Raw genomic sequence first — 27,361 nt, 5'->3', positions numbered from 1 at the left:
CACAATGAGAATGACTGGCTTACATCGTCACTTTTTTTTTTTTTTTTTTTTTTTTTTGGGCTTAAAAATAAACCAGAAATAAAGCTCCTAAATGTCAACAGGATCCTTATTTATCTTTTCCCCTTCGTTTTAAATAACAGAAACGCGATTTGTCCGAAAAAGAAAAGATAAAAACTAGGATTAAGTCAAGAAAAAAAAAAAACAAAAAAAAGGATAATTGTCATTGGAAAGGGGGTTCCTAGGTTGATGAGTAGCAAGCGAATATCATGTATCTGTTCAAGAGAAAGGGAAAAAAAAAAAAAGCATTTACAGTTGTTTTTTCTGTTTTCTTCTGTTCCGGCGTGAGTGGGTGGGTTTGTGTTTTAATAAAAATTACAGGGTGGATGTAATGATGCCAGAAACTAGAGGAGAGGAGAGTGAGGAATGAGAAGGAAATGAAATGAGGTAGAATGAGAGGGAGGATTTGAAAGGAGTGAGAGCGGAAGGATGAAGAGACAGAGAGAAAAGAAAAGAAAAAAAAAAAAAAAAAAAAAAAGAGAGAGAAGCAGAAGCAAGAATGTTGGAAGTAGCGGGATAAAAAAAAAAAAAAAAAAAAAATGAATCAATGAATAACATTTCCGTGTTCTGTGTAATGAAAATAAAGTAATAGAGTAATAGAGTAGAATGTACGACCGAGACATTCGCAGGTCTGCCATGTTTAAATGTATTTTTATTCTAACGAGGTATAGGGAACAAACACATGGCTATCTCTGTAAAAGACAGCAACTACTATCGTTAATAAAACAGAGTGAAATGTGCTCGATCCAGATCACCATGACATGCATTCTCCCTTCAGCATTCATCGCCAAAGAAAACGAAATCTAGCCAGTTTCATTGACACGCTTTAAAAGAAAAAATAAAATAAAATAAAATAAATGCGTTGCACTTTCCTTTGGATTTTTTTTTTCTTTTAAAGAAAAACGCTTGCCCAAAGAGCACGGCACGGCATAAAATTATTTAAATATGAAGGTGTAATTCATTTTCATTCCATTTTTGCTTTTCCTCATTTCTCTTTTTTTCCATTCTCTCAGTCAAAACAAGCCAATTTCTTTTTTCGATCTCTTACATTCATACAAACATACAACATACACACACAGCAACTTTCTTTGTCATCATGTCCATCCTCAATGTCTATGTCACAAGTGAAAACAACTCAACAGAACTTAGACTGTCCAAAGCATTGACAATCGATAACCTCAAGGTAAACAAATCAAAAAACAAATAACAATAGTATATAATTGCAGTTATAAAATACTATTACTATTATTATTGTTACTATTATAATAATAATAATAATAATATTTTATAATAATGGTAAATAAACAGAGCACATGATATCTAAAAAAGTTATTAGATCCACAGCGGATCAATTGAACCCTGGGAAAAGTGATCAAAAAAAAAAAAAAAAAAAAAAAGTTTACTTCTTTTTATCCTTTCATCACTCACTGCCCCTTGCTATGCATCGTATGCATTGACTGAAACAATCAAAAAAAAAAAAACGAGGGAGTGGGGGGATGGAGGGAAAGGAGAATGGTGGCCGGTAACGATGAAATGTAACTTGTAACTGAAAGGGAAGATCTACTAGATTTACATAAAAACACGACGGAATAAACTCTGCTTCCTGACCTCTCCACATGATGTATCACCATCGTTGTTTATCTGGGAAAGAAGGATACTTTTTTTTTTTTTTTTTTTTTTTTACTTTCAACTCCACATTGCGGGACATTGGCGGGGCGCGGGAAGTCATCTCTACCACAAACTCTTCAATCCCATCTCCCCTGCAGTTTACAAGCTTTTTTTTTTTTTTTTTGTTGACAAAGTGGGTGAATGAGCTCATGATCGTTGTGTGTTCATGATAGTTTATGTTTATGAAAGTCTTATTCAAGATGGCTCTCTTTCTCTTTTTTTTTCAAAAAAATCTCTAGGTCAAGCTCGAGCCCATTACTGGAATCAGTCCTTCGTTCCAACAGTTGCAGCTGTACCACAATGATACATTCGTCACATCGCTCGAGGGACACCCCGAAGGAACCATGCTCGGAGCCTTTCCTATTGAGAACTATTGGAGAATCAATGTAAGCTTTTTTTTTTTTTTTTTTTTTTTTGCATCTTTTTTTAACTCTAAAAAAAAAAAAAAAAGCATGCAATGTGTGATCAGCGATCCGATTTTTGTCGATCTAGAACATGATGTTAAAAAAACGCGAATCTCCTCGTTGCACCGTTACTTTTTTTTTTTTTTTTTTTAAACCCTTTTACTTTCTTTACTTTCTTTACTTTCTTTACTTTCTTTACTTTCTTTACTTTCTTTACTTTCTTTACTTTCTTTACTTCCTTTACTTCCTTTACTTCCTTTACTTCCTTTACTTCCTTTACTTCCTTTACTTCCTTTACTTTTACAGGTGATCGATACTAATCCCTCACGCGTCAAGGGACGATTCAATGATGTATCACTCGTGGAAAAGTATGAACTTCCCGATGAAGAGTATGAAAAGAGAACAGGTAAAAATAAAAAAAAATGAAATACTCGAATCCCGCCACTTTTTCATTACTGACCTAACTAGGATCTTTGGATAAAACTGTTGTAACAAAAAAAAAAAAAAAAAAAAAAAAATCACATGAAGCCCATCTTTTATTTGATGAAAGTGGGTGTAAAAGCAGGTGGAATGTGCGTGCGCAAAAACGTATTTTAATCAACTTTGTTTTCCTTTTGGTGTCACGATGGACAATGGTCATGAAGCGTGATCTCTCTTTATGATGCAACCGCACTTTTGTTGTACAATCAAATCAATGTACACATGTGACCCCGTTTGGTTACATCTTCCTTAATCACCTTACTCGTCTTGCTACCAACAACAACAGCAACAGCAACAAAAAAAATTATATTGGTCATCTCATAAAGCTCGTTAAGCCGTTCTGACGATTGTCTTTTGTTTGTTTACATAATGGTGTGGTGGTGTTTGGTTCACATTTGTAATCCTTTCATTGAATATGAACCCCCATCTATGCTTCTTACATTTAATGCCCGCGCTTTTTGTTTACGTGTGTGGTTTTTTTTATTTTTTACAATACCAAGAATGAGGAGCCAAATCTCTTTACTCTCCCATTAAAGTACATAGACATGGTCTTCTGATTCTTGTTACACACTTTTCTCTTCTTTCTTTTTTATTCTTTATTTTTATTTTTCTGATCTGTCATCAATAATTAGATACGGTTCTAGCTTTCAAGAAGCGGAATAACCTTGGACGATTCAATGATGCTGCTTCGGATTCTTCATCCGCTTCGGCTCAGAATCGAGCCTATGAAGAAGCTGCCAAGAATATTAAGCTCGGTGATCGGTGTGAAGTCAACATTGGTGGTGAAATGAAACGTCGAGGCACTGTCAAGTTCATTGGTAAGTTTAGAACATGAAACGAAAATGTTCGTTCGTTTCGTTCGTTAGAGATTTATTTAATTACTTATATTTTTATTTATTTATTTATTTATTTATTTATTTATTTATTTATTTATTTATTATTAAATTCATTGATTGTTACTGTCAAATAGGTCCAACTGAGTTCCAGACCGGACTCTGGGTTGGTGTGCACTATGACGAGCCTTTAGGAAAGAACGATGGCAGTGTGCAGGGTGTACGTTACTTTACGTGCCCTCCCAACCATGGTTCCTTTGTCCGACCTGACAAGGTCCAAACCGGAGATTTTCCAGAAGAGGACCTCTTCTCAGACGAAGACATGTAGAAGCTCATCTAGAAACAAGGAAATAAAAATGCTTTTTCTTTCTTATCTATTTCTATCTAGTTCTCTATCAGTTTTTCTAAGAAGTCTTTGTTTTTAACATAGGACTGATTCTTTTTTTTTTTTTTTTTTTTTTTTTATTTTTTTTATTTTGTTCTTTCAAAAGATCAAAAAAGCTTGTCGTTACATCAAATCATGGAATAAAAAAAATAAACCCCATTACGAAAAAAAAAAAAAAGGTAAAGATCATAGGAATATATTTATTGGATATCCATGTCATCGTCAGAACGTTCTTCTAATTGTTCTAGTTGTTCTTCTTCTTCTTCTTCTTCTTCTTCTTCTTCTAGTTCTTCTTCAGCTTCACTCCGTATCTCTTTAAATCCTCTCCGCGTCCTTCTTCGTGTTATTGCTGTCGATGGTTCTGATAAATCTATTAGGGATCCCTTTCGTTTTACTCTCTCTATTCCTGTCATCATTCTTGATAATCCTGCTGCTGTTCCTGGTGTTGTTGATGCTGGTGCTGCCGTTGTCGGTGGTGCTGGTGATGTTCCTCTCCGACGACCATTTTGACCTTGCTCCCTTAGCCTATCCAAAATTTTATTCTCTTGCTCGATCTTTTCTGCCAATGGGACCCCTCGAAGCTGTAAGGGCAAAGTCTCATTCATCCATTCCATTTGTGACAAGTAAACCTTGTCCTCTAACACCTTCCTGAGCATTTCAGAAACAATTTGATCTCCTGGTCGGATCGCCAGCACCTTGTGATAACATTCAATAGCCTCAGATGATCGATTCATAATCTGGTAGATAAACCCGAGTCCTGTTTGTGCAGATGCTTTGGCCGGACCCGTCATCGAAATCGCGTCTACTTTCAAGAAATATGTCTCCGCATCCGTGTAGTTCCTATCACCACAAACGGATAAGGAGAAGAATAAAAAATAAAAAAATAAAAAAATAAAAAAATAAAAAAATAAAAAATAAATAAATAATAGGTTAATTATCAAACCTTTAACTCCTTCATTCTGTAGCACCATTGCCCGTATATATCAATCAAGATCAGAAACGTACCCAAGCTTCCGATACGAGTGTGCCAGGTTGAGCCACGTTGTCTCCCAAATGACGTTTTTCCGTTGAGACCCCTTCAACTTCTCAATCACTTTAAGGAATGATTCAACAGCAGCGTCATACTGTCCCAAGTTGTACTGAACCACGCCAATCTCGCTTAGTAACAACGGATCCGAATCACAGATCGTCAAGCAAAATGTCAAGTATTTTTGCGCTAAAAGAACATTGTTCTGTTGAAGGTGTTGCATCCCAATGTACATAGGCCCTAGATGTGATCTTGACGTTCAAGTGTAATAAAAAAATAAAATAAAATAAACAGATAAATAAACAAAGGGATAGAAAATAGAGGTATCAGATCATGACGATGGTATCTTTTTTTTTTTTTTTTTTTTTTTTTTTTCCTTAATCCTTCTAATTCATTATTACCCTTGAAACAGTTTAGCGCTTGTTGCATATGCAGAAATTGCTTGATCATGCTCACCCTCCAACGCAAATGAGTGCCCAAATCCAATCCAGGCAGGTCCATAATGTCCATCAATAGTCGACGCTTTCCCAAAATATCGCCGAGCCTCGGCCATGTTTCCGATCAAGTAGTAATATACACCCACAGCGAACCATGAGACTGAATGCTTTGGATGCTGATCAACCAGTTCGTGTGCTAAATAGAATAGCTCGTTTTTATGGTTGAGTTCATAAAGCGAGACCAGATGCATCGGAATACAGGCCAAGTTGAACTTGTCCATTTCCAAGACTCTGTGAGTTAAAATTTTTTTTTAAAAAAAAAAAAAAAAAAAAAAAAAAAAAAAGCCAGTAAAATATAAAAGATAAGTTTGTTAGGATGTATGTATATAAACAAATGTAAATAAACAATATGAGGCGCTTCATACTTTTTAGTGCATTCAAGGCACTTGTCGAACGAGCATTGTGTAAAATACATCTCTGCCTTGGAGTACAACAGATCTGTGTTTTCGGTTTTGAACTTCGCGCTGAGGGACTGGTAAATCTCGTCCTGTTCGTCAAGGTGGTCATACTAGATATGAATGCATAAATTTACAATTGTCAGTCTCCTCTTTTTCATAGCTGTATTCTATTGCCTAATTTCTTTCTTTTTTGAATCTTGGCTTCTCTCCTGTTCATGTTGCTTACCTTTTTCAGCTTGGATTGATAGAGCATCTTGACGAATTCCGAGTCTGGGCCATGTAACTGATTGTCAAAATCAAGGCTTTCGATCAGTTCACGTTCTATTTACCATGAAAAATTAAAAAATAAATAAAATAAAATAAAAATAAAATAAAAGACAAAGACTTTTTTTGGTTTAAAGATCAAACCCATTATGTAGGATGGGATGTAGTATTGTATTAACACACCTTCTTTGCTTGTCAACATGTTATTAGAAATGAGACTATCCAATGCATCGTAGCACTTGACATCAATCTGAAGCGCTTCCTTAAAACATTCCTTGGCTTTGTCAATATTATGCATGCTCTTGAACACAACCCCTCGAAGATAGCACATTGATGCCTCGAGCTTTAATGAGAAAAAAAAAAAAAAAAAAAAAAAAAAAAAAAAGCCCAACGGGTGAATGAGTAAATGAGTAAACGATACTTTTACATTGAGTGGTTGCTTCAATATTATGACAATATAGACCCATTGGGTCACCAAAAAACATCTTTGTTTCTCATTACCTTGATCCCCCCATCAGCGGGGTTCATACTGCTTTCGGATAAACTATCGTGCGCATACTGGTTTTCCTCCCCTAAATACTCCAATGCCTCTGACCACCTCTCTGTCCGTATCTATCAATGCATTGGAACCCAATGAAAAGAAAATAAAGAGATTGACTTGATTAGCGATTCGGACGAAATAAAAAAAGCCATGACTTTATCTATTTTTGAAACTACTTACCATACACTGGATTGCCAAAAATCGACATGCCACTGAAGACTCTAACAAATCTTTCTTTTGCAGTAAATTGATGGCTCGCCCATATTCCCCCATTAGATAATATACTTGTGAAAGCCAAAAGACGTCATTCGAATCATCTATTAACAATTATAGTAATAGCAATAACAATAACGAATTAGCGGAACAAAACTTTGTATTTGACGTAAATAGGCATAGGTTTAGAATATATTTACAAAAAAAAAAAAAAAAAACAAAAAAACAAAAAAAAAAAAGAGAGAATGGTTTACCAGTGATGCTGAGGACTTTATCGCCCCAAAACGCAGCTGTCCGATACATGTGTTGATGCATCGCATCCGTACGCCATGCTCGCATACCATCCACAGTCCCCTTATCGCGCTGTGTTTCTGCTGGTGTAAAAAAATCTATTGCAGAAGAATAACTGCCGTCGTATCCACCAATCATATCCCCTTGACTATCTCCTCTTGTGAGTAGCCTACTATCAAGAGAATTAGGGATCGAATCGATCTCGAATATAGAGGCTGATCCTTGTTGCAATCCTGAGCCTCCTGACATCAAAGCACCACTGCTGCCAATACCGCCACTAACCAGCGGGAAAGGCGATGGTGTCGATCCAGTAGGGATAACGAAGTTCTTGATTGGTGATGACAAATTGGTGTTCTCCAATAAACTCGCTGGATAATTCGCAAATGGTGATGGAAGTACTCGCATATTTTGACTAGATGTAGACATTTGTGATCTCCGTGCAGAGTTGCTTGGGGTCCTTGATCCGGCTCCTACTGCACCTGCACCGCCACTAGGCGAGAGTTCAGTAAGAGACGCTAATGTGTTGCTAAAGCTATTATTCACTGAACCCGTCATACTTCCAGAAGATGCTGTTGAACGCTTCAATAAAACATGTGGGTTTGGTAATGGTGGTCCGCGAAGGCGACGAGATGTTGGGTTTGTAGTAGGTGTGACTGGAGTGGTCGAGGATGCTGATCCTGATCCAGGCCCACTACCACCTCCTCCGGAAATACCGACCCCTCCTCCTCCCATTACTAAAGAATTCCATTCCCCACTTCCGACGCCACCTCCGCCACTAGGGACGCTAGAGAGTCGACGCGAAGGCCTAGTTGGGGTTGTAAAACTATTGTTTGGGGACGTGGTTGCGCCCCAGGTTTCTGATGCATTATTACTGTTGTTGTGACCGCCGCTATCTCCTATACCGGTAATAGGCGTATTGCCTGACGGCGAGGCTATCGCAGTAGCAGATCTTGTTGAAGACCGCAAACGTGGTGTCTGTACATTGTTATTACTATTATTGACATTATTGTTGTTGTTGTTGTTGTTGTTGCTATTGCGATTATTGACTGGTGTTTGAAGACCCTGTGGGGTCGTTCTTCCTCTTTGTCCTTGTCCTTGCCTTTGTCCTTGTCCCTGGTGCTCACTTGTTCCTACAGGATTATTGTTAGTCTGTCTCGGCCGTCTAGGTGTAGTTGGCATTGTGAAGAATGATGGCAGACAATGGGCGGAGCCGCAGTCATGTAGCCACCTTCCCTTACTGCGAATGAATTTAGGCGCGCGTTGTAAGTCACGTTTTCTTTGGATCATTTGTTATTGGATCAAAGCTGAGCTGGCGCTTTGCATTGTTATCGTGCAAATGTATATATAATAAGCGTGATGAGTCTTCTGGTATCAGCGCTGGGCACTAGGTACTGGGCACTGGGCACTGGGCACTTAGGCGCGGGTTGCCGAGGAATTTTCCAAATGTAAACATTCAATGTTAGTCGCCTTGTATACAGCATATATATACATATATATATATATATAATATATATTTATATTCTTTGACAGTCAATATTTTAATTCATTTATATTCTTTGGCTATGCAGATGGCACCATCGATCTTGATAACAGAATCAGGTCCGGCAATAAAGGTCCCACTCTTTCTTCTTTTAAACTTGGCTCTTTCTTTCTCTTCATTCACATTCATTCTCTCTTCACTTTGCTTTCTTTATTTTGTCTCCTTAACCCTTATAAACACTTTCTTCATTCCTCTACATTCAATTTTTTTTTATTTTTTTTTATTTTTTATTTTTTTATTTTTTTTTTTTTTAGTTCGTCATGACTTTAGAACCTCCTCAAAAAGTTCCTGCTCTCAAGACTGCTATGCACCCCATTCTTCAAAAGTTGGTCCACAAACCCGACACATTCACCACTCAAGATGCTACCATTGCAACAAAAGAGATTATGGAGGGTCGTGCCACTCAAGCTCAGATTGGTGCCTACCTTGTTGGTCTCAAACTCACAAAACTCGATTCAGACCCGGCCATCGTAGCTGCCTGTGCTGTTGAAATGAGTAACCATGGCCTTCCCATCTCCTTTGAACAACACCCAACTCTTCAGGAACAACTTGTCGATATCGTCGGCACCGGCGGCGATGGTCATGATACCTTCAATGTCAGCACAACTGCTGCAATTGTCGCTGCAGGCGCAGGATGCAAAGTTGCCAAGGTAAAAAAAAAAAAAAGTAATAAATACAATACTCATTAGATTCATGCAATCAATGCAGACAAAGTTCGTACCACCCATAAAAAGAGCATGATTCTTTTCTTCACACTAAATTACTCAGCCCGCCCACTGACTCATTTATCTTTTTACTATCTTTTACTATCTTTAAAAAAAAAAAAAAAAAAAAAAAAAATGTACAATATATATATTTATATATTCATCTTAGCATGGGAACAGAGCTGCTTCATCCGCATGTGGATCTGCTGATATTTTAGAAAAGATTGGATGCAGGATCGATAATGTCCAACCGGACGATGTAGCTCCATTGCTTGATGATCATGGATTCTGTTTTCTCTTCGCCCAAACTTATCACCCGGCTATGAAGAACACGAGTCTTCCTAGGAAAGAATTAGGTGTTCCCTCCATCTTCAACTTGATGGGACCCTTGAGTAATCCGGTAAAACCTAAACGAGTCGTCGTCGGCGTTCACTCTAGAAGTCTGGGTGCTCTTATGATCGAAAGCCTAAAACTCATGGGTCTCATCTCAGGAATGGTCGTTTGTGGCGCCAATGGATTGGATGAGATCAGCCCTGAATCAGAGACACATGTAAGCAAAGCCCCTTCTCTCTCTCTCTCTCTCTCTCTCTCTCTGCGCATGTGCATGTCTCACCACCAAGCCCGTTTCCTTCTAACTTTCTAATTTTTTTTTTTTTTTTTTTTTTTGGATAAAAAGGTCTGGAAGCTGGTAGATGGTAAAGTCATTGAGGAGGATATCACGCCCGCACAATTTGGACTTCCTTCACACCCATTGTCATCTGTTCGCGGAGGTGGTCCCGTAGAGAATGCAGCCATTTTGGATGATCTACTCAACAACAAGTTCAAGTCTCCCGGACATCCAATTTTGGACTTTGTCCTGCTGAACGCTGCTGCTCTTTTGGTAGTTGCAGGCAAGACTGACAATTTTGAGGATGCTGTTATCCTTGCAAGACAAAGTGTTGAAAGTGGCAGGGCTCGCGCAGTCCTGGAAGGGTTCAGGCGCGACATCCAATAAGATCTCTTTTTTTTTTTTTTTTTTTTTTGTTCTATTCCTTTAAATGGTACTTTCTTTTGTATAATATCAATAAAGTTAAGAAATTGGCTCCCAAACATCCTATGCTCATGATGTTGTTCGCCTTGATACGTTTATTTTATTGTGTCACTTTCCCATTGGTTTCAATTGTGCTACATCTCAAATAAAAAAAAAAACAAAAAAGAACACAGCCTTAAAAGAGCACAGCCTTAAAAGATAGGAATGTAGTTGTTAATACGTTCCTTCTGACCCATAGTGATACATTCTGCAATCCAAACAATATTACGAATCTCTTGTTCCTTGAGTTTCAAAAAGGAGTAAAAGAGTCCATAGTGGAATTGCTGCTGGAACGACTTCTTGTTAAGATGAACTTCATATTCAAAAAAGCGGTCTTCAAGCGCCTTAGATGATCCTGTGGCAGAACTGTTATCAAAGAATTGACGATATTCCTGTAGGTACAATTATTTTTTTTTTTTTTTTTTTCCACAAAAATAAAAAAAAGTGTCAGTTAGATAGAATACATCAGAAGAAGCTGGGATAAGAGACAGGCAATGATATTGTAGTTCATTCATTTCGGTAATAGCATTACCAAGAAAACATCGCAGATAGCCTTCACTTGCTCGGCATCGTCTGACCTTGCAAGTTTGAGGTTGCCCTCAGGGTATAAGCGTCCAATATTAGGAAACAGCTTCGCGCGATCGTCCTTGGTCAGCTCTGTGCCAAATGAGTTGATGGTGATATTCACCGACCTGCGATCCGCTTCGAACTATTAAAAAAAAAAAAAAAAAAAAAAAAAAACAGAGAAAGTCATGCATGAGTTTACTTATTGACGGCTGTTGCAGCTATTATTGGTGCTTTTTTTTTTTTTTTTTTTTTTTTTTACCTGCAATAGTTCTCCCATAATTTCTGCTGTGGGACCTCCGAAACTCTGAGTGAAATGATAAAAGTCCTCCAAGTAAGCCTTATAGAGTGTGTTCCTGATGATTTCAATATTCATTTCATCCAGATCCTCTGCTGACAGACAATCCTTGAAATAAGGTGCCAATGGTGTCTCGACCAAGACAGAATTATATAACTCGGCCACATTTGTTGCTACACAAAGCGCAGGCATACTGTCAAAATTACCCAAAGGGTGGCATTTATTCAGGAGCTCGTGCGTGTCACGCTCATGCAATGTGCCTGTGATCAGCAAAATGACATTATCAATCATATAGGCGTACCTTTTTTTTTTTTTAAAAAAAAAAAAAAAAAAAAAAAGTCGGTTAGTTCCCTTTTTTTTTAACTCGCAACTGGATATAAAAAGAGTCCATAATCTAGAAAAAAAGGGGATAATGAACTCACGTCATAAAGTCCAAGAACTGTGAAAGAGGTGCAACAGCGTGAGCGCGAATGTACTCAAACTCCTGAATAAGCTTGTCCCTGCATTTCTCGGACAACAACGACGTCGAAATTTTGGCCTCGTTCTGTAGAAGTGAACCATAGTCGGAAGCAGTGAGTTGAAGTTTTACATCTTTTTTTTTTGTTGTTTTTGTTGCATTTGTAGTTGTAATTGTAGTTGTGGTTGTAGTTGTAGTTGTTATGATAATGAGTGAGGAAAAAAAATAGACGATAATAATGAGTATTGGTTTTTCTTTTTCACTACGATAAGAATGAAAGAGTGAGGCGGAAGAGAATGCCATATGTAGAAGATATAATTCTTCCTTGTTACCTTCAAGAGTCTCACACTGGGTTAAATTAATGTAAGCGGTGTTAGTGAGGATGCTGCTACGGTATCCGCGCACAATGCCCTCAAGGTATCCATCGTCAGCGTTGAAGAAGAGTGCCTCCATTGTTCTTTGTCGAGTTTCTTAAAAGTCTAGAAAGGCGAAGAGAATGAATGAGGAGAGGAAACACTGTACTGATGCAAAAGAGGGTATGGAGTGCGAGCGTGACGTTTATTATAGATCACGTTTTCAGTATTTCAGGGGCATTAGATGGGTGACTAAAAAATGTCTCGACAGTGCTAAACGTTGTCTTCTTTTGCATTCTAGGGGTAGCTTATCCATACATTGGACACTATGTTTCTGTTCCAGTTATCAATTAATGATGGAAGAATATACATGTTATTACATGTGGATAATAAGAAAATGTAGCTGAACGCGTTATTGAAAAGTATGCTCTAATTGCGTGTTACATGGTCACGACAGTGCTAGACTGTCCTGGGAATCTTTTAGGATCATCAGCACCATCAAAAAATGGTTGCATTTCTTTCCTCAAAAGGCAAGTACGCTGTTTCCCTCTTTTCTCACGCATCCCCGACTTTTATTCTTCCTCACTTCACTCTTCACTTCGCTCACACGTTCAACCTACCTCTTCGCTTGTTCCCCCTCTGTCTTTCAGAAATAAAATTCAGACCATGCAACAAGGACCAGGAAAAGACGACGCTCTGGAGGCCATTGACAACGCAGACGCCAGTCTCCGTCAGCTTTCCATCCAGATCCATGATCATCCTGAATTGGGATACGAGGAACATTTTGCTCACAAGACACTCACAGACTATCTGGAGCAACAAGGATTCCAAGTAACCCGACAAGCCTGCGATATCTCTACAGCCTTTATTGCAGAATATGAGAATCAAGGTTCTGGTTCTGCAGTCGATGAACCAATTCGGTCTGTTGGATTCTGCTCTGAATACGACGCTTTGCCCTCCATCGGCCATGGTTGCGGACACAATTTAATTGCAATCTCAGGTGTCGCTGCTGCCCTCGGTGTCAAGGCTGCAATGGAGAAAAATAATATCCGTGGTAAAGTTCGTCTGTTGGGTACTCCCGCTGAGGAAACACTGGGTGGGAAGCGCCCAATGTTGGAACGTGGCGCGTTCAATGGGTTGGATGCCTGTATGATGGTTCATCCTGCTCAATTTGATGTTCTTTACAGGCAGCCCTTGGGCGTTGGACGCTTTGACTTTGAGTTCCATGGAAAGGCATCTCATGCTTCAGCAAGCCCATGGGAAGGTGAGTAATTTTTTTTATGAAAATGCTGAAAGTAGATGGCGAGGAATGCTGAATCAACGTTTGAGACTGAATGCATTCATCCATTGACTTTAATGTTAGGGATCAATGCTCTTGACGCGGTCTGTATGACATATAACGCCATTGGCCTATTCCGCCAACAGACTTTACCAACTAACAGAATCCACTCAATTGTCACCAATGGTGGTCAAGCCGCTAATAGTAAGTACTCTCCGCCATTAATCATCATGATATTGGATGGATACAACAGTTTTTACAGATGTCTTATATCATTTCTTTTTTTTTTTTTTTTTTTTTTTTTTTTGTAGTCATCCCAGAACTGGCATCAATGACAACGTTGTATCGTGCCAACAAAAATGAAGACCTTCTCAAGCTGCACGATCAGATTGCAGAAATTGCAAAGTCCTCTGCCGAAGCTTCAGGTTGTACTCTCAATATTAAGGAACCAATGCAGTATTCGCCACTCAACAATAACCCACCATTAGCAGATCGTTTTGGAGAATACATGAAGTCATTTGGGGTTCGTTACAACTCGCGTGAAGTAGACGAGACCACTCCTGCAGGCTCAACCGATATGGGCAACGTCACGGTCGCCTTGCCAGGTATTCACCCAGTCTTCAACATCGCTAGCCTGGACGGTGAACGTGAACCGGGTCTGACCACTCATTCTGCCTTGTTTGCAGAGCGCGCAGGAACTGAGGTGGCTCATAAGGCCACCATCCGTGCAGCGAAGGGCCTTTCATTGACTGCTCTGGATGTTTTGTTGGATGCAGAGTTTGCCAAGTCTATTCGCGAGGAGTTTGAGCGTTCAAAACCCAAGATTCTATAAGCTAGATAGATACTTTTAACAGCACAAGAAGTTGTGAAGAAACCATTCAATTTTCAAAAAAAACATTTATGTAAATATGTATTTAATGAATGGATTCGACAGATACCAGGATCCAGCAGATCCCAATATGTGAACGGGTTGTCGGATCTTGGTAAGTCCCACATGCTAGAGAAATAAATTAATCAGACATGTCAGACATGCTGTTAATCTGGCGCGATGTCGTTCGTTTGAAACCTCATTGGCGTCATGGGCCGCTTTATTTCTGTTCCAAAGTTTGCCACTACTCCCGCCTCTTTCGGTGTCTTCTGGTACATTGACCTATCCAACACTGCTCTCTTATCAGGATACACCATTCTTTCACTAGAATACCAGCTATACATCGCACCAGCTAATCTCACTGGTCAAAAAAAAAAAAAAAAAAAAAAAAAAACTTGGCTTCGGTGTACTGGTGTAGCTTTTTTCACTCATAAACACTGCTGGTCGCACGAAAAGACTGAAACGAATTTATTGCCGATTGCGCGCGCAAAACGCAAGATGAGAGAGAAGAATAAGAAGCTTGTGGAGGAGAGGAACTGGACAAATAGCGCGCTGATATACGCATAATAGCAGCATAGCACTTGCAAGAACACCTTCAGACGATCCATTTCCAATGGTAAAGAGTGACCAGAAGAGCTAGCCGCGTATTTTTTTTTCTAGATCCGTGCATTAACATACAAAAGTAATGTGTCTTTAAAAACAAGAATGCTTTCTTTTTTTTGTCTAATCTCCTTTGCGCATTGTTTCCCAACACACCGTCTTTGGGTTGGGTTTCTAAATCGAAATATCCCTAAGCCTTCCAGAAGGAGAGCCACGAGACGTCGCTTTAATATATATTTATTAATAATATAACAAAAAGACAGGGTCTAAGATGGTATGTATAGCGCAGGTTGGTGCAATGGCCATTATTACAATTATGCGATAGCATTTGAAAGAAAGATAAATATATCTAAATGCCTTCAGGTCGATCCGCCATGGCAGACTCATTGCTATATCAAGCTATGACAGACGGTGGGAACTCTCAAAAGCCTAATGGATAATGCATCAGCTCCTTCTTCATCCTCCATATTCACTCAATCTTTTTTTGGGTATAAAGAGCAGTCTGTCCTTATTGTGGTTGACTGTGTAAAAATGGATCAAGGTAGCTTGGCACCAACAAAGGGAAATGAGTGCTACAAGTGGACGCGATAAGCGAAATGAGACATGAAACGAACTTCATAATCATCTGTCACATTTGGATGCAAATAATAAAAGGGAATAGTTATACTGCGGTCCTTGTCGCCATGGCATCCAGGAGACATTAGGCCCTGAGTGTATCATAGCTTTTAATCGGGCCAACAAGAGCATACCAGAGCTACTCTCAGCAAGGCCACCCATCCCCATTTACCGTTTGCTAATGCTTATTTGTACTATCTGTCCCTTTTGTTTGTTTTTATCAGTTAATTGTTTTGTATTCCTGGCTATTTTTGCTCATTGTCCACAATACCCTTCCATTCGTTCAGACCCCATGTCTTGATACCACCACTGCCGGTGCCACTATTACATGTATGCCATACGAGATATATAAGGAGCTCTCTGTTTCCTCTTGGCCCTCATTACCTTGACCACTCTACAACCTTCCTTGTCAAACTTTTTTCAATAGCTAACACCTCCTCTCCTACTTTCCTTCTTCCCCTTTTGTTCTTTTTTTCCTTTCTTCTTTTACTCCTTTGCGCATTGCTCCTTTCCTCTTGTCATATCAAAGCGAATACGCCTTCACATCCACTAGCTGGCTCTAAGCCATATCCTTACAACCTTCACAAACAATGAGCAAAGAGGAATACTTTGCTGAGAGGATCAACAACTGGAAGGTCGAGGACATTGTCCCTGATTATGACCTCGAGGAAGAGGATGACTCCCCTATTGAGGAAGTCCGCGTCACTATCCCTAGTATGTCCATGCTCTTTTTGCCTGCTACAACCCTCATTATTGTTGTTTGCACCAGCCATAAACAAAAATATCGATCTGGGGAACCAACGTCGATCATTTGTCTTTTTTTGTCTGTGAGCCATCATCCCCTAGGCCCCGTTTAACGTATTTTCCCTCCATTGTTCACACCTGCCATTCTAATATTGGAATTAACACATACAATGTATTCTTTAATCTACAATTCCTACAGATACGGATGATCCCTTTATGCCCTGTAATACTTTTCGCATGTGGTTCCTTGGCCTGTTCTTCACCGCTGTCATCTCCTTCATCAATCAATTCTTCTACCTCAGGCAAACTCAGATCTCGATCGGATACTCCGTTGTTGCCTTGGTCTCGCTCCCCTTAGGCCACCTCATGGCCAAAGTCCTTCCAATGGGCGAGGTCAGTCTTTTTGGCTGGAACTTCACTCTCAACCCTGGCCCTTTCTCCGTCAAGGAACACATTTTGATTGGGACTATGACTGCTGTCAACACCAGTACAGCGTATGCCGTTGATATCATTATCCTACAGAAGCTGTTTTATGGGTCTGAAAAACCATTTATTGCAGGGCTTCTCTTAGTCTTCACAACTCAGGTCACTGGGTTTTCTCTAGCTGGCGCTCTCCGCAAGTTCCTGGTCCGCCCTGCACACATGATCTGGCCCTCGACCTTGGTGACAGCCTCTCTGTTTCGTTCACTTCATGCTTCCAGTAACCTCCCTGGGGAGGATGGCCGTATGACTAGGATGAGATATTTCTTGTTAGTCACTCTTGGCTCATTTCTTTATTACTGGTTCCCCGGATTCATCTTTCCCACCATCGGCGTACTCTCCTGGATCTGCTGGATCAACCCTGACAACATTGTTCTCTCTCAGCTGACCGGCTCCAATGGTCTCGGCATAGGAACCATTGCCCTTGACTGGTCTGCCTCATACTATGTCCAACCTTTAGTCACACCTTGGTTCGCACAGGTGAATATCCTTATTGGCTTCATTTTCATTGCCTGGGTCATGGTTCCCTGGGCCTACTACACCGATCTTTGGAAGTCCAAGAGCTACCCTATTTTGTCTGCAGATCTGTTTCGTGAAGATGGAGCTATTTACAACAAATCTATGATCCTGGTCAACAATGTTCTGGATGAGGAAAAGTACAGGGCTTACGGCCCCCTCCGCATGGACTCCTTCTTTGCTTTAACCTACGGAGTCGGCTTCGCTGGCCTCACAGCCACTATTGTTCATGTCATTCTCTATAATGGTCAGGAGCTGATTGCCCGTTGGAAGTCCGCTCGTCTGGAAAACGAGGATATTCATTCGCGACTTATGCGTGTCTATCCTGAAGTCCCTGACTGGTGGTACATCTCACTCTTTGTCATTTCTCTGGGTTTGAGTTTAGTTACCTGTGTCGTGTGGGAGTTCATGCCTTGGTGGGCCGTCCTCTTGGCCATGGCTATTGCTATCTTTTTTGTCCTCCCGGTCGGCGTTGTCCAGGCCGTGACTAACCAGCAGCCTGGTTTGAACATCATTACAGAGTATGTGATCGGTTACATGCTCCCTGGGCATGCCATTGCCAACGTTACGTTCAAAACCTATGGCTACATTGTCAACGTTCAGGCTTTGACCTTCACCGCAGATTTGAAGCTCGGTCACTACATGAAGATCCCTCCCCGCGTCATGTTCATGGCTCAGATTGTCTCGACCCTCATCAGTGGCACCATCAACCTGGGTACCGTCACCTGGTTGCTTAACGCTCATCCCACTATCTGCACTAAGGACGGATATCCCTTCACATGCCGTTCCACTAACACATTCTACTCTGCTTCTGTCATCTGGGGCGCTATCGGCCCTGCCCGTGTCTTTGGTAACGTTGATGGTGCTATTTACTCCCCTGTGCAATGGGGCTTTCTGATTGGCGCAATCTTACCCATCCCCTTCTGGCTCTTGGCTCGTAAGTTCCCTAATGTGACCTGGTTGAAGTATGTGCACTGGCCCGTGTTGTTGGCAGCCACGTCCAACATGCCTCCGGCCCTTCCTTACTTCTATACCAACGGTCTCTTCCTGGGCTTCATATTTGCATTCTTACTCAGACGTTACCGTTATAACTGGTGGGCTCGTTACAATTACTTGACGTCGGCTGCTATGGATAGCGGGGTCGCGATCTGCGGTCTGGTCATATTCTTCTCTATTCAGTCCTGGAAAGTTACAATGCCTCATTGGTGGGGCAATCCTGAGGATGGCAACTTTGACCACTGCCCACTTGGTGGTGCTAATTACTATTCCGTGAGAGCTTAAAAAAAAACACACACACACACACACACATTTGTTAGACCAACTACATGCCTTGTATTTTACTCAATACTTTTTTAATATCTCATTTCATGACCAACATCTATAATAGAATACCACTTGCTATTCAGTCCTGCAAAGCTTTAATAAAAATACCCAAATTCAAATTCAAAAGAAAAAAGACAAGATCAAACAGAGGCCTAATGGCATTGTGTGCGTTTTTGTAATGAAGTTACCAGCACGAAAGAGATTATGAAGTACCTTTGGCCAAGTTGATTAAGAAAGAAGATAAAAATACAAAAAAAAAATTCTATGAGCGAGGACAGAGAAAACTTGCAGATTCAGTAGCCCTCTTTTTATTTTGTTAATGTTTTGTTTTTTTTTTAAAACTGATCCGTGTAAGTAAGCCTTTCGTTTATCACGCTATATCTACTCGGCTGCTTCAAAAATGAACATTGAACTCGTACGCGGGGCGGAGAGATTAGGTAAATATGCTATTATTATTTTTTTTCCCTAGTAAATATACCTTCTACTTCAGTTATTGGAAATCCTTTTTGTCAGATGGGGATTGAAAATGATTGTATATCTCAAACAGCCCCCTGCTTGGCTACCTGGCAGCGCCTACGACCCAGTTTCACCCAGAAGGGTAAATCCCTCTTACGTGTGCGTCAGCATAACATACTGACTATCAGGGCGATGCGCTGCCAGGGAGTTGCTCATCTACTCCAAGTTTGAGTAAGTTGATATAATATCGCTCTCGTCTCGCTATCAGTTATATGACTTAGCCTTTGGACGCACTTATTCTACTGTCTAGCCCTCTACAGGTATGCATGAAGGCCACCATCAAAAAATATATCGAGTGTGCCCGCCAGTGATAGGCAGCATCAATGAAGGACAACAATGGCTCTTAACTAGATCTACTTTTTAGTTTTCATAGCACGATTCTCAGGAAAAGTATAAATGAGCGCTTTCGATTTCCATTAAGTACGTCACGTGTAATGAGTTTGTTGGGCAAGTCGAGCTTTGAGGACTTTACCACGCGGTATGCAAGTCATTGCAGTTTTCTGTGCCATTAAAAAAGTATTACCAACTTGTTAAAAGGAGGCATATCCTTGGATGAAATCAAAGCATGATCGTACAGATATAAAAGGCTTTAACAGCTCTGACAGTAATGACCCTCAAAAGGGGCGTAAGCGAAGTACTTCAGACTTGCAAACAAGCTCTAGTAAAAACGAAGCAGGGATGGAGTTTGTGGTGGGACACGCATCAAGGCAACAAGTTCACGTGGTGAGATCAGGGCGTGACGTGATTTTAGCGATATCTCTGGAGCGCGAACCTCACAGCTCCAACCTTCATTTTCAAGTTCAGAATACCATTCTTACACCATGGGAGATGACACAGGAAATTGGTGCCTAATTGAAAGCGATCCTGGTAATTTATAGCGAAGGCTCATTGAACAATGAGGAAACAAAAAAAAAAAAAAAAAAAAAAAGATTGTGTGTGAGACCAGCTTGCGGTCCACATTTTTTTTATGATATGATATTGAACAAACTATTTATTAATTCATTGATAAATATGTACAATTATAGGTGTATTTACCGGACTCATTAAAGGAATCGGTGTTAATGGAGTTCAAGTTGAGGAGATTTATTCTATCGATAAGGAAACATTGGAGGATTTGAGGTATATATAATATATACGGATCCTTTTTCTGTTTTGCTTTTCCTCAGTGGTTTTTTTTTTTTTTTTTTTTTATCTTATTGGATTGGACAAGCGCTAAGAGAAAGAAAATTGAATTTTTCTAGACCTGTACATGGCCTAATCTTCTTATTCAAGTGGGAAGGTCGTAATCCAGCATCCACACCCGGATCACAGGCACCAATTGAATATGATAATGACAAGGTCTTTTTTGCACAACAAGTAAGTTTACCTAATAATTAAAACTGTCATTTTTATTTTATTTTATTTTATTTTTTCATTTTCTTCTCGTTTCTTTTCTTTTTGAGTATCATATTTAAAAAAAGGCGCTTTTACCTCGCTTTCTTTTTTTTTTTTACTTTTTTTTAGGTCATTACCAATGCCTGTGCTACGCAGGCGATTTTATCGGTCCTTCTTAATTCACCATCAATTGATCTAGGAGAAGAACTCACCAATTTCAAATCATTTGTATCCGATTTTCCAGCAGAGGTACTGTATCTCTTTTATTATACCTGTTATTATCTATTCATTTAAAGCATCTAACATTTTCTCCGCTTTTTTTTTTTTTTTTTTTTTTTTTTTTAATTGGATGTTACTACCAACCATTTATCTAGTTGAAAGGTGTCGCGATCACCAATTCGGATTTGATCCGCACAGTTCACAACTCATTTGCGCGTTCAGATCCATTTATCAATGAAATGAATGATCCTGGTTCTAAGGAGAAAGAAGACCTCTTTCACTTTATCGCCTATACTCCCATCAATGGTCAACTATATGAACTGGACGGGTTACAGGAAGGGCCTCGGAATCATGGTCCGTGCCCTGGCGATTCATGGCTTGAAAAAGTAGGACCTATTATTCAAGCACGAATGGCACAATATGCAGGAGGGGAGATCCGATTCAATTTGATGGCAGTGGTGGATGATCGGATCAAGGTCTATGAGGAAAAGAAGGCATCGTATGAGGCACAACTTGCGGCGTTACAACAAAGAGAAGGTCCTGAAGCAGGTGGATGGTTGAAGGGCGAGATTGAGAACTTGAAACAAGACATTGTTAAGGAAGAAGAGAAGCGGATGAAACAACAGAGAGAGAATAAGTTACGGAGACATAATTTTGTACCGTTAGTATATGAACTCTTGAAGGGACTAGCTCAGGAAGGAAAACTTGAAGGGCTAGTGGAAGAAGGCAGAATAAGAGCTAAAGCAGAATTGGAAAGTGCAAGGCAAAGGAAGACGGCGGCGGCTGCGTCAGCTGGGCAAGGGGGATCGACTGGTGACAACTTTGGAGAAGATGTTGACATGTATGAATAGGCAAATTGGCGAAGAGGAAATGATAGAGCGAGCGATTCCTTCTGGAAGTCGGAATAAATTAAAATAAAATAAAATAAAATAAAATAAAATAAGAATGCTGATCAGATGAAGTGTGTTAATATTTATTCAAGTATATTTATAACAAATATATATTATATCTATATACAACCGTATTTTCAATTGTGTTATATAATTGAAATCAACTTTATAAATAAACATCAAATTTGAGTAAAATGACGTTTAGACTAGACAGCTATATTCGTTAGTGGGAATAATTATCGATTTCTTTTATTTTAATGTGTTCTCAAAGTGGCAGCCTTCTCCACTTTGTTTTTTTAAAAAGCTTGTGGGGAGAGACAGGGACGTGCAGGCAAAAGAAAAAAAAAAAAAAAAAAAAAAAAGAGCCTTAAAACATTCAGAGCACAAATAAAACTAAGCTGCAGCACTCACCCTAATTGTGTAAGTGTACATGTACATGAACAAATTAACTTTGATCACTCGCACATTTTCTTCAAAGTGACAAAAGTGAATGAGACAGATGGCTAGACCTTTGACGAGGATGAGGATGCTGATTACTATTATGTATTATATATACTATATACTAGTATTATTATATGTATTATGACTATGATTATGATTAATAATTATGTCTACTGTATTAATGCATTTAAAGATCATAGTGATCCTACATTAAAAGTCGCAAGTGCTGAAATACTTTTTATCGACTCCAAAAAAAAAAAAAAAAAAAAAAAAAAAAGCCTCGGTGGCAATGCGCTATTGTCGTTTTGACATGTGTCCAAACAAAAACATTTTAACCATGGGTTTGCATAGCAGTATTAATTAATTAATAAAAATATTCCTGTATTTTCAACTTGAGGCGAAGCCTAAATTTCCCATGTATTTGCCTCATTCAATATTTTGCTAATGTAAAAGCGCACGAGCGTTTAATGGGATGGAAAACAAAGAGACAAATGTGCATCTTATGGTTATATACACATCTATATTATTACATTTACCTTTTTTTCGTAAAAGTCGATCTCTTTTACTAATAGACATCAGGCATGTAATAAAACGTATCATCTCACATGATGCTTGCTTTCCGGAATTGTTTCAACAAGATGTTTACGTTCCCTTGCTTGTTGATGAATTCCTAGGAACGCGTATCGTCCATCCATAAATCCCAACAAAATTCTCTGCAGGAAAAAAAAAAAAAAAAAAAAAAAAAAGAATATCCTTGCTCTCAAACAAGAGCGAAAGATCAAAGTCTGTGCTTCAACAAGCAAGATTAATGTAAAAGGAATGAAAAACTACAGGTTATGCTACACTATACAACCATCCTTGATATTAATGCTGTTCATATGTCTACTATACTTGACATATGCAAATCTGAGAAACGTTAGGATGAATGATGATGGCAACTAATGGTCAAAGACTCCAGTACAAATATCCATAAACTATTGTGTAAGCGCGCAGCTTTCTATTTTATAAAAAAAAATATAAAAAAAAAAAAAAAAAAAAAAAAACTATAATACATTTAATAATTATTATGGCGCCAGTCGGTCCCCATTAGATCCAACCTATACGATATGTCTACAAAGGTTTTTTTTTTTTAAGCACGAGCAAAGAGAGCCTTTCCTCCACTGGAGGAAAAGCACAGGACATAGTAGAAGATAAAAAAAAAAGAGCCCCGAACCGAGAGAGATTCGTGGACTGAACCGAATGTGGCAGTCATATGAAAAGGCTTTTTGTGCGAAAGAAAAAAAAAAAAAAATGTGAGCAGAGAAATTCCATGTTAGTTTTGTTTATCAGGGACTTTGACGCACAGCCAAAGTGAATGTGTTTCAAAGTACGCAATACTCAGTACATGCATGATAATGTGCCCAACAAAGGCTAAAAGTCTGAGAGGAAAAAGAGGAGCCAGGATAGTGAAGGTTCATAAATGCATAATATCCATGGTACAGTAAAAATATGCATCACGACATACATGTATTCATATAATATTTTAATACTTTAAACAAATATACTGTTCACATAGCATCACAGCATGCTTTTTACAGGTGAAAGTGGTTCTTTTCTTATCTCTGTCTATAGACAAGTTAGTTGTTGCACAGAGAATTGTTTAGCGCAGCAATATGATGATGAACAAGAAGAGAGAGAGAACAGAGAGGGAAAAGAAGCTCATGCTTCGTAACAATCATCTTCCAACTTCTCCTTTCTCGGATCTTCTGTGACAATAGCAACAGTAACAACAGAGAAAGTACGCGAACATACATTTGATTCTTCATAATTGTGCCTCGAACGAACAAAAAAAAAAAAAAAAAAAAAAAAAAAAAGTTACAGCATTGCATACACTTGCTTAGATCATAGTACTGTTTTTGCTAATATTATTTACATCCAGATGGTCTTTTTTATGCAGCCAACGCTTCATTGTCAATAGATGAGGAAAGATAGAAGGAGAAGGGGATAATCATATGTAGTCCCATTTGTACAGGACGAATGACAATGTTAAAAAAAGGGGGATCATGGATTGGCATATCAGAGTGTAATGCAGTGGGTGTTTGTCTCTCCCATTTTTTGTTAAGCAGACTACAAGGTCTTCTTTTGCACGCGTACTTGTACATTCTTGCTTTGATCGACTAATCAACAATAATGTTTGAGCATGAGTGTCACTCTACCCAAAAGATGCTCAATTTTTATTAGATTTTTTTTTTCCTACAATGGTACAGAACTACAGAATGATAGTGTGTTGCAATGTTATGATACTAGGAAAGTGAAAGTTAATGCTATGTATGAATATTAATAAATATTTATCTATGTTTGTATGACACATAAATACTTCCATTAGTTTAAACATGAGAGCATTGAGTGGGCAAAGAGAACCATAAATAAAGAAAAATAAAATAAAAACGAGCATTTCAACATTAGACCATTAGACACTTGCATGTGGGTTCAATGTGGAGTGAACAAATTATTCTGAGCTACTTTTCAACTTCTCTCCCTTCTATTTTTTCTCCATTGTAACCATAAAGGAATATGTGGGGAGGTAAAGCATCGCTCTTTGAAAATCACTGCATTGTCTCTCTCTTGTCACTTTTGCCTTTGCCAAAAAGCACAATACATGATGATAGGAATTTGGGCAAAAAGAGCGATGGTTTTTGAATGAATGTCTCTCTTTTTCCCAAACAACGACCTTGCAGCATACACCATCTGAGAGACCTTGCATGTGTGCGCATTGCGGGTTGCACACGGATGTGATCCAAGAAGGCACGAGAAAAAGCAAGCGACACTTGTGTCTGGAGCCCACTGAACAAAAAAGAATCGGCCATTTGATTCAGAGGAATAGACATCTACACAAAGTAGTAATTGTCCATTCCCAAGAACTGTACAAGACTAAATATCTCTGATGATATAGAATGTAGAAGTGACAGTTGCTCTCCTAGAGATTGAGAAATGTGGGGGATGAATGACTCGATAACAAGTATGGATATGTGATTACGAGAATGAAAGACTTGAGGGATCGGAAATGAGATGATAGGTGAGATCACATTCACCTTTGTGTATGGATGTCCGTGTTCACTTTGGAGAAAGTATACAAACCGCTGACTGATAATAAACATTCAGCTGCAACTGTGGGCGTGCCACCTGGAGACAGACCAAACAATTACCTGCAACCAACGATGCAAGAGAATGCAAACCATTGCAAAACACAAAACTATCGCATTCATTTCTGCCTTTAGATTTTTCAGACTTCCTTACAAAACCTCTTTGATACTTGTCAAAAGGGTAGCATACATTAAGGAAACATGAACAATGAGGAGGAGAGGAAAAAGTGTATAGTGGTTAGTGTGTAAAGTAAAAAAAAAAAAAAAAAAAAAAAGCCCTTGTGTGAATTGAATGCAAGTGAATGCTTTTCTTTTTTATAATAATAACAAGGTTGCAACCATCCAGATGCGCCTTCGAAGCTTCTTTGTTTAATTTTATTCTATTGAAATGAAATGAATGCCCGTGTGTTTGACTCCTTTGGCATAGATTATGGATCTGCTATCTGTTCGCTTTGTTCGACCTCTTCATCCCAATTCATATAAAAGCCTACCATCCTCTCCTTTTCTTTTTTTTTTTTTTTTTTTTTCTCTTCAGCATTTTGCCTCCATCTTCGCTTTCACATCCTTTCTTACATCCTCTCCTTGAGTAATTACAGCCTCAGCCACGCTATACTTCCTTTAAAAACGACTCGTCATCCTCCTTTTGCTTTAATCTTTTATCCATACTATCATGTCCACCTACGTTCAGCCCGTTGCCCCTACTGAAGGCCGTCTCGGCCACCTGACCCCTGAGCAGACTGAGAAGCTCCAGCAATTCTGGGTTCGTATCTTTGACATCATTGATGGCAAGGTCCAATTCGATCAAACTGCCCCTTCCTCCTTCAAGGGTCAGGCTCGCGATGAGGATGCTGCCGCCCCTGCCCCTGAGAAGAAGTCTGGCTGGTTCGGCCGCGGCAAGAGTGCTGCTCCCGCTGCTGAGGCCGCCAAGGAGGCTCCCGCTCCTCGCTTCACTGGTGAAGACATCAGGACGGCCCTCTGGAAGGTAGTCATGATGGACCACCCTGACTTGCTCATCTTGAAGGTAAAAAAAAAAAAAAAAAAAAAAAAAAAACAGTTTATGCAGATTATCATTTTAAAGTTTATGAGAGCCTTTTGTTAAACGTAAACTCTCCTTTGTCATTTTTTTTACATATTTCATTTTTTTTTCCTCCTGTGCATAAATAATTTCGGCGACTTTATTTATTACACAAACGTCTTCAACAACAATTGGACATTGCGCCTCCGACTTCAATTTCACGTTTCAATAGTTCATTCGCGCTCGCAAGTGGAACTTGGATGATGCCTTGAAGATGATGTTGAATGCTTTGAAGTGGCGCATTGCTGAGCGCATCGATGAGTTGATCGAGCTCTCTGACGAGGAGTTGGACCAGAAGTACCCCAAGTTCATTGAGCAGATGCGTCTCGGAAAGGGCTACCTCCGTGGTGCTGATCCCCTCAACCGCCCCATGTCTGTCGTTAACACTCGTCTCCACCACAAGAACGATCAGCCCGCAGAGACCATCCATCGCTTCACTCTCTACGTAAGTTTACGAAATTGACTCTTTTTATTTTTTTCTTTACATCCGAAGAATAAGTTCTAAACAGCTCTTTGTATTACTTGCTCTTAAAAATAGACCATGGAGTGCGGTCGTCTGCTCCTTGGACCCAGTGCAGAGACTGTCATTGTCATTTTCGATCTCTCCAACTTTGGTCTTGACAACATGGACTGGGGTTTCGTCCGCCTGTTTGTTCAGTGCTTCGAATCTTACTATCCCGAGACCTTGGGAGTCTGCGTTGTCCACCGCGCTCCTTTCGTCTTCTGGGGTCTCTGGAAGTTGATCCAGCCCTTGCTCGACCCCGTTGTCGCCTCCAAGTTCGTCTTCACCCGTAACAATGCAGAGTTGCACAAGGTCATTCCTCGTGAGCGTCTTCCCATCACTCACTACGACGGTCTCGATGACTGGACTTACCAATACGTCCCTGCCGCCCCTGGCGAGAACGCCCCAATGAAGGATGAGGTCAAGAAGGCTGAGTTGCTCAAGGAGCGTCATGACTTGGAGGCCAGATTCGAGGCCGTTACACGTGCCTGGGTCAGCAACATCAATGGCCAGAACTCTCCTGAGCGTGACGAGATTGCTCGCCAGTTGAGGGAACAGTACACTCGCTTGACTCCCTATGTTCGTGCCAAGAACTTGTACCAGCGCTGGGGTGTTGCCCACGATGGTCAGGTCAACTGGACCTACAATGTCAAGGCTTAAAAGAGAGGAAAGAAGAGAGGAAGAAAAAAAGCCGACATCAGGAATGCAGGACGTTCCAAGCAGAGGATAGAAAAAAAAAAAAAAAAAAAAAAAA

At 39.7% G+C, this 27,361-nt stretch overlaps 8 protein-coding genes across 8 annotated transcripts; 6 read left to right on the top strand and 2 right to left on the bottom strand.

Moving 5' to 3' along the window:
- Window positions 1-954: 954 nt before the first annotated feature.
- Window positions 955-3,800, top strand: BCR41DRAFT_357729 (CAP Gly-rich domain-containing protein). Its single transcript, XM_022024947.1, has 5 exons — window positions 955-1,240; window positions 1,965-2,111; window positions 2,436-2,535; window positions 3,242-3,427; window positions 3,580-3,800. Exons 1-5 carry the CDS (start codon window positions 1,154-1,156, stop codon window positions 3,768-3,770), a joined length of 711 nt encoding a protein of 236 aa, XP_021879212.1. The 5' UTR covers window positions 955-1,153; the 3' UTR covers window positions 3,771-3,800.
- Window positions 3,801-4,027: 227 nt separating this feature from the next.
- On the bottom strand, window positions 4,028-7,196 carry BCR41DRAFT_308874 (hypothetical protein; the record flags this gene model as incomplete). Its single annotated transcript, XM_022020934.1, has 9 exons — window positions 4,028-4,667; window positions 4,833-5,105; window positions 5,256-5,582; window positions 5,717-5,859; window positions 5,976-6,070; window positions 6,197-6,356; window positions 6,515-6,625; window positions 6,735-6,871; window positions 7,022-7,196. 9 exons carry the CDS (start codon window positions 7,194-7,196, stop codon window positions 4,028-4,030), a joined length of 2,061 nt encoding a protein of 686 aa, XP_021879211.1.
- A 1,788-nt stretch (window positions 7,197-8,984) lies between these two features.
- BCR41DRAFT_308850 (anthranilate phosphoribosyltransferase) lies at window positions 8,985-10,296 on the top strand (the record flags this gene model as incomplete). Its single annotated transcript, XM_022020933.1, has 3 exons — window positions 8,985-9,248; window positions 9,472-9,852; window positions 9,979-10,296. 3 exons carry the CDS (start codon window positions 8,985-8,987, stop codon window positions 10,294-10,296), a joined length of 963 nt encoding a protein of 320 aa, XP_021879210.1.
- A 151-nt stretch (window positions 10,297-10,447) lies between these two features.
- On the bottom strand, window positions 10,448-12,213 carry BCR41DRAFT_325067 (V0 complex, c/d subunit of ATPase). Its single transcript, XM_022021567.1, has 5 exons — window positions 12,023-12,213; window positions 11,656-11,824; window positions 11,198-11,534; window positions 10,904-11,080; window positions 10,448-10,763 (listed from the first exon to the last, which is right to left on the bottom strand). Exons 1-5 carry the CDS (start codon window positions 12,141-12,143, stop codon window positions 10,524-10,526), a joined length of 1,044 nt encoding a protein of 347 aa, XP_021879209.1. The 5' UTR covers window positions 12,144-12,213; the 3' UTR covers window positions 10,448-10,523.
- Window positions 12,214-12,567: 354 nt separating this feature from the next.
- On the top strand, window positions 12,568-14,407 carry BCR41DRAFT_338868 (hypothetical protein). Its single transcript, XM_022022129.1, has 3 exons — window positions 12,568-13,307; window positions 13,407-13,526; window positions 13,634-14,407. Exons 1-3 carry the CDS (start codon window positions 12,710-12,712, stop codon window positions 14,152-14,154), a joined length of 1,239 nt encoding a protein of 412 aa, XP_021879208.1. The 5' UTR covers window positions 12,568-12,709; the 3' UTR covers window positions 14,155-14,407.
- A 1,588-nt stretch (window positions 14,408-15,995) lies between these two features.
- BCR41DRAFT_308827 (OPT oligopeptide transporter protein-domain-containing protein) lies at window positions 15,996-18,426 on the top strand (the record flags this gene model as incomplete). The annotated part of the gene is made up of 2 exons (XM_022020931.1): window positions 15,996-16,119; window positions 16,349-18,426. The coding sequence occupies 2 exons, from the start codon at window positions 15,996-15,998 to the stop codon at window positions 18,424-18,426; spliced, it is 2,202 nt and encodes a 733-aa protein (XP_021879207.1).
- A 1,337-nt stretch (window positions 18,427-19,763) lies between these two features.
- BCR41DRAFT_338867 (ubiquitin carboxyl-terminal hydrolase L5) lies at window positions 19,764-21,528 on the top strand. The gene is made up of 5 exons (XM_022022128.1): window positions 19,764-19,851; window positions 20,010-20,103; window positions 20,226-20,340; window positions 20,488-20,607; window positions 20,733-21,528. The coding sequence occupies exons 1-5, from the start codon at window positions 19,806-19,808 to the stop codon at window positions 21,426-21,428; spliced, it is 1,071 nt and encodes a 356-aa protein (XP_021879206.1). The 5' UTR covers window positions 19,764-19,805; the 3' UTR covers window positions 21,429-21,528.
- Window positions 21,529-25,564: 4,036 nt separating this feature from the next.
- BCR41DRAFT_325059 (CRAL-TRIO domain-containing protein) lies at window positions 25,565-27,337 on the top strand. The gene is made up of 3 exons (XM_022021566.1): window positions 25,565-26,051; window positions 26,278-26,550; window positions 26,644-27,337. The coding sequence occupies exons 1-3, from the start codon at window positions 25,701-25,703 to the stop codon at window positions 27,265-27,267; spliced, it is 1,248 nt and encodes a 415-aa protein (XP_021879205.1). The 5' UTR covers window positions 25,565-25,700; the 3' UTR covers window positions 27,268-27,337.
- The last annotated feature ends 24 nt before the right edge of the window (window positions 27,338-27,361 follow it).

The sequence above is a fragment of the Lobosporangium transversale genome (assembly GCF_002105155.1).
Source record: "Lobosporangium transversale strain NRRL 3116 chromosome Unknown BCR41scaffold_31, whole genome shotgun sequence".
NCBI lineage: Eukaryota > Fungi > Mortierellomycota > Mortierellomycetes > Mortierellales > Mortierellaceae > Lobosporangium > Lobosporangium transversale.
The sequence above is the reverse complement of the archived record's forward strand: the minus strand, read 5'-3'. Positions and strand labels throughout refer to the sequence as shown.

Excerpts from the sequence above, each read along its gene's own strand:
- BCR41DRAFT_325059 (XM_022021566.1), top strand. The coding sequence starts at position 25,701 with ATGTCCACCTACGTTCAGCCCGTTGCCCCTACTGAAGGCCGTCTCGGC. Across the intron at positions 26,052-26,277 it reads CTGACTTGCTCATCTTGAAG|TTCATTCGCGCTCGCAAGTG; the intron begins GTAAAAAAAAAA and ends ACGTTTCAATAG. Across the intron at positions 26,551-26,643 it reads TCCATCGCTTCACTCTCTAC|ACCATGGAGTGCGGTCGTCT; the intron begins GTAAGTTTACGA and ends TCTTAAAAATAG.
- BCR41DRAFT_357729 (XM_022024947.1), top strand. The coding sequence starts at position 1,154 with ATGTCCATCCTCAATGTCTATGTCACAAGTGAAAACAACTCAACAGAA. Across the intron at positions 1,241-1,964 it reads TGACAATCGATAACCTCAAG|GTCAAGCTCGAGCCCATTAC; the intron begins GTAAACAAATCA and ends AAAAATCTCTAG. Across the intron at positions 2,536-3,241 it reads AGAGTATGAAAAGAGAACAG|ATACGGTTCTAGCTTTCAAG; the intron begins GTAAAAATAAAA and ends ATCAATAATTAG.
- BCR41DRAFT_325067 (XM_022021567.1), bottom strand. The coding sequence starts at position 12,143 with ATGGAGGCACTCTTCTTCAACGCTGACGATGGATACCTTGAGGGCATT. Across the intron at positions 11,825-12,022 it reads CCAGTGTGAGACTCTTGAAG|ATGTAAAACTTCAACTCACT; the intron begins GTAACAAGGAAG and ends CAAAAAAAAAAG. Across the intron at positions 10,764-10,903 it reads CTATCTGCGATGTTTTCTTG|GAATATCGTCAATTCTTTGA; the intron begins GTAATGCTATTA and ends TTGTACCTACAG.
- BCR41DRAFT_338868 (XM_022022129.1), top strand. The coding sequence starts at position 12,710 with ATGCAACAAGGACCAGGAAAAGACGACGCTCTGGAGGCCATTGACAAC. Across the intron at positions 13,308-13,406 it reads TTCAGCAAGCCCATGGGAAG|GGATCAATGCTCTTGACGCG; the intron begins GTGAGTAATTTT and ends CTTTAATGTTAG. Across the intron at positions 13,527-13,633 it reads TGGTGGTCAAGCCGCTAATA|TCATCCCAGAACTGGCATCA; the intron begins GTAAGTACTCTC and ends TTTTTTTTGTAG.
- BCR41DRAFT_338867 (XM_022022128.1), top strand. The coding sequence starts at position 19,806 with ATGGGAGATGACACAGGAAATTGGTGCCTAATTGAAAGCGATCCTG. Across the intron at positions 19,852-20,009 it reads CCTAATTGAAAGCGATCCTG|GTGTATTTACCGGACTCATT; the intron begins GTAATTTATAGC and ends GTACAATTATAG. Across the intron at positions 20,104-20,225 it reads GAAACATTGGAGGATTTGAG|ACCTGTACATGGCCTAATCT; the intron begins GTATATATAATA and ends GAATTTTTCTAG.